The sequence below is a fragment of the Myotis brandtii genome, unplaced genomic scaffold, assembly GCF_000412655.1.
Source record: "Myotis brandtii unplaced genomic scaffold, ASM41265v1 scaffold698, whole genome shotgun sequence".
Lineage (NCBI taxonomy): Eukaryota > Metazoa > Chordata > Mammalia > Chiroptera > Vespertilionidae > Myotis > Myotis brandtii.
This window is the reverse complement of record NW_005370731.1, coordinates 1,161,607-1,168,528: the sequence shown is the minus strand read 5'-3', so window position 1 is coordinate 1,168,528 and position 6,922 is coordinate 1,161,607. Positions and strand designations below refer to the sequence as shown.

Here is a 6,922-nt window from a genome sequence, read left to right as displayed (position 1 = left end):
GGTCACATCCTAATGCCCTGGCCCCGGCCGCCGCTGGTTTGGGCGTAAGATAGGGAGACCAGCGGCAGGGGACTGTGCTCTGGTGAGGGATTGGGGTGGGGCGTGATCACCCCTCCTCCCCACTCCACCTGTGCACTAACGGCTCCCCCTTGGTCTCTGCTCCCTGCCTCCTGATGTGTGTACCCCCACCCCAGCATTCTACACTCTCCCGGAAGTTCGTGGAAGTAATGACCGAATATAACGCGACCCAGTCCAAGTACAGGGACCGCTGCAAGGACAGGATCCAGCGGCAGCTGGAGATCAGTGCGTGCGCCTCCCCTCCAGACTCCCCAGGCCTGCCCAAGCCTCCTTCCAGGCCCTTCCTCTCGGTGGAGGGGCGCCTGGCCTAGGGCCCCAGGGGAGGGTGGTGTCCCGGGTCCCTGCCCCATCCCACCGCCTCAGCGCAGGCTGGCCCGGCCCCTGAGCATGGAGTCCTTCCTCCCCACAGCCGGAAGGACCACAACCAACGAAGAACTGGAAGACATGCTGGAGAGCGGGAAGTTGGCCATCTTCACTGATGATGTGAGCGCGGGCGGGGGTGGGTCTGTTCTGTAAAGCAGTTGCACCTCCTCCCCAAACGTAGGTTAGACTGAAGGGCCTAAGTCCACCTGGAATAACTGGCATCGCAAGGCCTGGATCCGGAGCTGGGGAATCCATGGGAGCAGAGCAGGAAGGCACCCCCATGAAATGGCAAACAGTAGTGTGCCACGCGCTGTTTTAAGCACTTTACACATTCACATTTACCTACTAACCTCATTCAGTCCTCACCACAGCCCTCTGAGGGAGCCACATTTCACGGGGGAGGAAATGGTGCCCAAAGAGGTTAAGTAACTAGGTGAGGTCACATAGCTGGGGGCAGAGCCAGTATTGGAATCCACGGTGGAGGTGCAGATCCGGACTCTTCGGTGGTAAGATGCAGAACGCCCTACTGACGCAGGCTCTTTCACCCAATGACTAATGTGCCTGCCTTTTGAAAATTTCTAAAAAACCCTGTTTTAGTTTTGCACACTGTCCTGCCCTTGTCATCTTGTATGTGAATGGATGGGCTTCCCCCAGCTGTAGTTCTTCTTTCTCTTTTGAATTTTACCCTGGCCTGCCAGTTCTATTTATGCTTCTGGTGGTGGAATGGCTCTTTCTCTTTTGAATTTTACCCTGGCCTGCCAGTTCTGTCTATTTATGCTTCTGGTGGTGGAATGGTTCTACGTAAGGTTTCTAGACCAGGTTAAAGTATGTTCAGGGACTTTCTAGCATTTTGTTCCTTAGATAACTGGCCTTTGTTAAATTAGCTTCTAGCAAATTGATTGTGGGCAACTAGCCTGGAGCTCTCAGGCAGCTCTGCTAGGCTGTCTGTCTGTCTGAGGACCGAGGGAAGCTGGTGAGTGGTCCTAAGAAGGCAGAGCTGAGCCCTGCCAGTTAACCAGCCAATGCAGGGTGGTTTGACACCTTGCTTGAGGGCTGTGCAAGATGCAGACAGGCGCTGTGGTAGTTGACTTCTACAGTCAGGGAAGGCTTCCTGGGAAGTGGCATTGAGCTGAGCCTTAAGAGACAAGGAGCGTTTGGGCAAAGGACACTCTAGACCAGCGGTTCTCAACCTGTGGGTCTCAACCCCTTTGGAGGTCAAACAACCCTTTCACAGGGGTCGCCTAAGACCATCGGAAAACACATATATAATTACATATTGTTTTTGTGATTAATCACTATGCTTTAATTATGTTCAGTTTGTAACAATGAAATTGGGGGTCACCACAACATGAGGAACTGTATTAAAGGGTCGCGGCGTTAGGAAGGTTGAGAACCACTGCCCTAGACAAAGGAACAGACTGGACAAAGACAGGGAGAGTGGACCACTTACCAAACAGCCATTGGATGATTTTGGCTCCTGTTGGGTAGAAAATGATGAGGGTAGAAAAGGAGCCTGGGCCTTGACTGCTAAGATAAAGGTGTGGCCCTGACCGGTTTGGCTCAGTGGATAGAGCGTCGGCCTGCAGACTGAAGGGTCCTGGGTTCGATTCCGGTCAAGGGCACATGCCCCAGTTTCAGACTCGATCCCCAGTAGGAGGTGTGCAGGAGGCAGCCGATCAATGAGTCTCTCTCATCATTGACGTTCCTATCTCTCTGTCCCTCTCCCTTCCTCTCTGAAATCAATAAAAAAATATTTTTTAAAAAGATAAAGGTGTGAGCCCTGGCAGGTTTCAGAGCAGAGGAGCGGCTTGGTGTGGTCTGAACAGTGAATCTCCGAGAAGGGAGCGGCCGGGCTCGGGCCGGGCATCTTGGGGAGGAGTCTCTCCTCCACCGACTCTTGAGGCGCCAGTGCACCCCTTTATTGTTTCTCCCCCTTCTCATGTCACAGTCTCCAGGGGACTTGTGGGCACCCTGCCTTCTCACCTGGGCCTCCTTCTCTGCTTGCTGTTCTCTCCCCACCCCCCCCACCCCCACCCCTTTCTCTCTGCTGTATCTTCTTCCATTTCTCTATCTTCCTTTGACCAGACAGGGGCCCGAATACTGGTGGGGCCTTGGACCTCTGTCTCCCTTCCCAGAGCTTCTGTGGTGTGTGTGATAGAGGCGGCCCTGGGCTAAGGTGGAGGGCTGGGGGCAAGTGTTATTTCTTGTAATTTAACAAACTTGTCTTTAGTGCTTCCTGTGTGCCAGGCACTGTTCTTATCAATGTGCACATATTAACTCCTCTAATCTTCACAGCGACCGTGAGGTGGGCACTATTATTACCCACGTTTTCTAGGTGGGGAAACTGAGGCCCGGAGAGGTTAGATCGTTTGCCCGGGGTTGCAGCTAGTGAGTGACAGCTAGGGTTGGACCCAGTGCTCTGGCTGCCGGCTCTGAGCTCTTACGGAGTGAAGGGTGGTCTTCAGCAGCCGCCCCCCCGCATCGCCCTAGATCAAAATGGACTCCCAGATGACGAAGCAGGCGCTGAATGAGATCGAGACGAGGCACAACGAGATCATCAAACTGGAAACCAGCATCCGCGAGCTGCACGACATGTTTGTGGACATGGCCATGCTCGTGGAAAGCCAGGTACGGCCTCTGCCCTGCCACGCCACGTGGAAGCCGCCCCCCTCCCCGGTTCCCTCTTCCAGCCCAGCCCACGCCTCCCCATGCACATACCCTCTGCAGGGCGAGATGATTGACCGAATTGAATACAACGTGGAACATTCCGTGGACTACGTGGAGCGAGCTGTGTCTGACACGAAGAAAGCCGTGAGATATCAGAGCAAGGCCCGGAGGGTGAGCGGGGCGGGGAGGGCCTGTGGGCAGCTGGGCTGGAGCTGGGGGGCGGGGTGGGGCGGGGCTCTGGCCAGGGCTGAGGCAAGTGATGAAATTCCCTGAAAGGCCTTATCTCTGGCTCTGACCTCTTGGTTTTTCTGTTTTCTCTCCCCTCTTCTTTTCCCTCACACCCCACCCGCCCCATCTTTCTGTCTGTTTCTCTTTCTCTTAAACTGCCCCTCTCGCCGCCTCCTGTCCCATTGCCCTTTCTGCCTGCAGAAGAAAATCATGATCATCATTTGCTGTGTGGTGCTGGGGGTGGTCTTGGCGTCATCCATTGGGGGGACGCTGGGCTTGTAGGCCCACCACCCCTACCTCCCCCAGACCCTTCCCCCACCACATCGGGAGCAATACCCCCACTACCCCTTTCACTCCATCCCCTGCTCCAGGCTCACCCCCAAGACAGACCCAGGCAGCCCTCTCCTTACCCCACCCCCCCCATCAGACCCTGGAGTCCCTGGACCTCACTGCACCATGGACCCTCCCCCCACATAAATAGCAGCAGGCGTGATTACACATGCACACCAACATGCATGCCGCCGGCACGTGCTCGAGACGAGTGGACACCCCAGCGTGTGTGTGTGCGTTCACAGACGTGTGTAGAAGCACCACAGCACCCTTCTTGCCCCCACCTTGTCTGTGTGTCGTCTTAGCTTTCCCCTTCGCTCGGTTGTTGTGTAGACTGTGGCCGGGATCACACAGCAGCCCACCACGCCCTGCTCTGTCTTCTGTGAATAGGTGTGTGTGTCCACAGATCTGTGGACACATAATTTGTGTACATGGGATTTTGTGTTTGAGTGTTTGAATCTAATGCAATAGCACTTCTTCCACTGACACCCCTCCCCCACACCTGCTACAAACGGGGCAGGTTGTGCGTGCCCTTCCCAAAGGATCCAGGTAGGCCCAAGTTCACGGGCCATGGCAGGCACCCCACCGAGATGTGGAGCACATCTTCCTGGTTTAGTCACCCCAGGCCTGGGTCCCGGGGGAGAGTGTGTGTGTGTGTGTGTGTGTGTGTGTGTGTGCGTGCGTGTGTGTGTGTGGTGAGCCTTGGAGTTGAGCCAACGTGAGTGGAAGCATACACATATAAATAACCTCGCTTGGCTTGTATATACATGTGCATTTCCCCAGCTGATGATGCGAGAACTGTGTGTGTCTCAGGATCTGCCTGAAGTGCTGGCAGGTCTCCCCAGACAGAGCATCCATGCTGCGCCCTGGACACGGCTGGGCGGGCACAGGACGCTGTGTGGACGGTCCGTGTGAGCGTGTGTGTGCACTGGCACGGAGGCTTGCTCCACGGTGTTTCGGTCCCGTTTATATATGCGCACACGTTTCTCTTTAAGGTCTCGCGCCCCATCCAGGCTTGTCTATGCAGATTGATTTGCCCCTCCCTCTCTCCCCGGAGCTGCTGCCAGCATCTGGTAATGGCCACACGCTGCAACATCAACATTGTGCAACTGGCGCGTCCTGCCCTGCCAGGTGTCAGAGCCCTGACACAGCCAGGCGCTTCTTTTCCTCTGTGTCCCGGCCAGAGGACAGGCCCGCACCCGTGAGGGCTGGGACACGTGTGCTCATCATGCCCAGGCTCAGGAGGCCTCGTGTAGGTGACCACACCCAGGCACACAGCAGCACACGTGCATGCTACCATGGGCATGGCGCCCCGACAGGCCTGCCCCCATTTGCACATGAATGCCTCCTGGAAGGGCCAGCGTGAGAACGTTACTGATGAGGCCAGTGCGGAGAGTGACCCCAGACAGCTAGGGAATGAGCATTCCTGCCTCCCGCACACTTACCTCAGAATATGGGTCTCCCTCGCCCCATTTGATGCTCTGGGCTCCGTCTCAGGGACCTTGGTTTGGGGAGCTGTTTGTCGCAGGTGCACTGGAGTGGCCAGTGTGGCAGCAGCCACTCTGGATGGGCTAAGTCCCGGGATCCATCCCCTGGACACATTTGCTGAAATGTCTGCAATCGCTGCTCCCCAACCAGGGTGAGCCTGAGGGTGGGCACAGGCCTGGGTTTCTGATGGTGAGGAAAGGGCTAGCTCCTCCCTTGTGTAGGCGACACATGCACATTCCCTAGCTGTCTGGGGTCCCTCTCCACACTGGCCTCATCAGTAACGTTCTCACGCTGGCCCTTCCAGGAGGCATTCATGTGGGTTCGTGCGTTTGGTGGCTGATGGGAGGCACCTGAGCGAAGGATGTCAGAAGCCCCCGCACTCCGTGGCTGAGGAACATGGACCCACATATACAGGACTGAACACCCAAGTACAGGAAGTGCCCTGCCCTCGGGGTGGGCAAGGGTAAAGGACTCAGGGTTGTGTGCAGATCATTTCCCAGGATTCCACTTTATGTGAAGTGTGTGTGTGTGTGTGTGTGTGTGTGTGTGTGTGTGACAATGCAGATGTGACCTGGGACACAGTACCCTCCCACCCCCATGCCAGCTCTTCCCTGCCTGGCTGCTTGGGCTCTGCTTGTGTGTGGCCAATACATGTAAACCCCGAGCTGTGCTGTCCTGAAGAGGGGTGCCCGACTGCATTCCCAGAATGCCCTTCTGCAGGACAGGAAGTGGCCCTGTGTCTGCCGGCAGCCCTCCCGCTCCCTTCTCACTTCTTTGGGGACGTCAGAGAGGACCCCAGCACTTCCCCCCGCTCCCTCTTTCCTTCCGGTTGCCCGGCCAGGACACCCTTCCGCCCAGGTGTTTCCCGCACTCCCACAGCCTTGGGGCCACCCGGAGGCTGGAGCCAGGCAGCTGCCTCCTGGCGTGGTATTAGGCCCACAGCTGCCCATCCCAGCGTCAGACCAGAGGATCCCGAGGTCTGCTGTGCGCCAGCCTCCACAAGTCCCAGCCTCATATGTGTTTGCGTGTTGGCTGCTGTGTCCCGTGTGTTCTGGAGTGTTGTCTGGGGGGGTGTCTTTTACGTGGTCTTGGAGGAGTGTGTGCTGCCCACCCTCCACACCTACAACCATGTGTGCCCCGTGGGTGGTCCCGGGCCTGGCCAGGGCTCACCGCTTCCCTTTCCCTTCCCCCTCTCGCCCTAGCTCTGCCTCTCACAAAGCACACTGCGCGTGTCCATCCCATGTGCCTGTGGGTCGATGCACGCTCATGCCACGCCTTGAGCGTGTGTACATGATGTGTTCTATGCATTCACCCTGCCCCCCAGCCCGCCCCGCAAAGGACAAGATGGTGGCCCCCGGTCCCTTCCACCCCACCTGCCCCCTGCCCGCTGTGCAGCCGTGTGCGTTGGCGTGTGTTTCCGTGTCGCTGGCGTGTCACGTGATGTAGCTGTGTTTGCTGACATGAGCCCCGCCCCCTCTGTTTCTCCTTTGGTTTCTAGAGCTCTTTCCCTTGCCTCTCCAGAGGGGACAGGACTCTTGGGGCCTGGCTGGGGGCCCAGAGCCAGGCCGCCCTCTCCTGTTCGCCCTCAGAGACCCATTTCTCTCTATTGGTGACCAAGTTGCAAATGGATAAAACACAGGAAAATTCTGCCCTCTCTCCCCAGCCCTGCATGTCCTGTCCCCAGAGCCCCCTACCCCCACCCTGGGCCGGGTTGGGCCCCGTGGAACGGGAGAAATAGCAACCAATCCAACAGCGGGCGTGCTGCGTG

At 57.2% G+C, this 6,922-nt stretch overlaps 1 protein-coding gene across 1 annotated transcript in view; it reads left to right on the top strand.

The window, feature by feature from the left end:
• The window catches only part of STX1B (syntaxin 1B), a 20,967-nt gene extending 14,056 nt beyond the window's left edge, over positions 1–6,911 (top strand). Inside the window, exons 6-10 of the mRNA XM_005882065.2 lie at positions 195–303; positions 488–561; positions 2,932–3,069; positions 3,169–3,279; positions 3,538–6,911. Of these exons, the coding sequence (XP_005882127.1) occupies positions 195–303; positions 488–561; positions 2,932–3,069; positions 3,169–3,279; positions 3,538–3,618 (513 nt within the window). The 3' untranslated portion in view covers positions 3,619–6,911. The remainder of the gene's footprint in view (positions 1–194; positions 304–487; positions 562–2,931; positions 3,070–3,168; positions 3,280–3,537) is intronic.
• Positions 6,912–6,922: the final 11 nt, after the last annotated feature.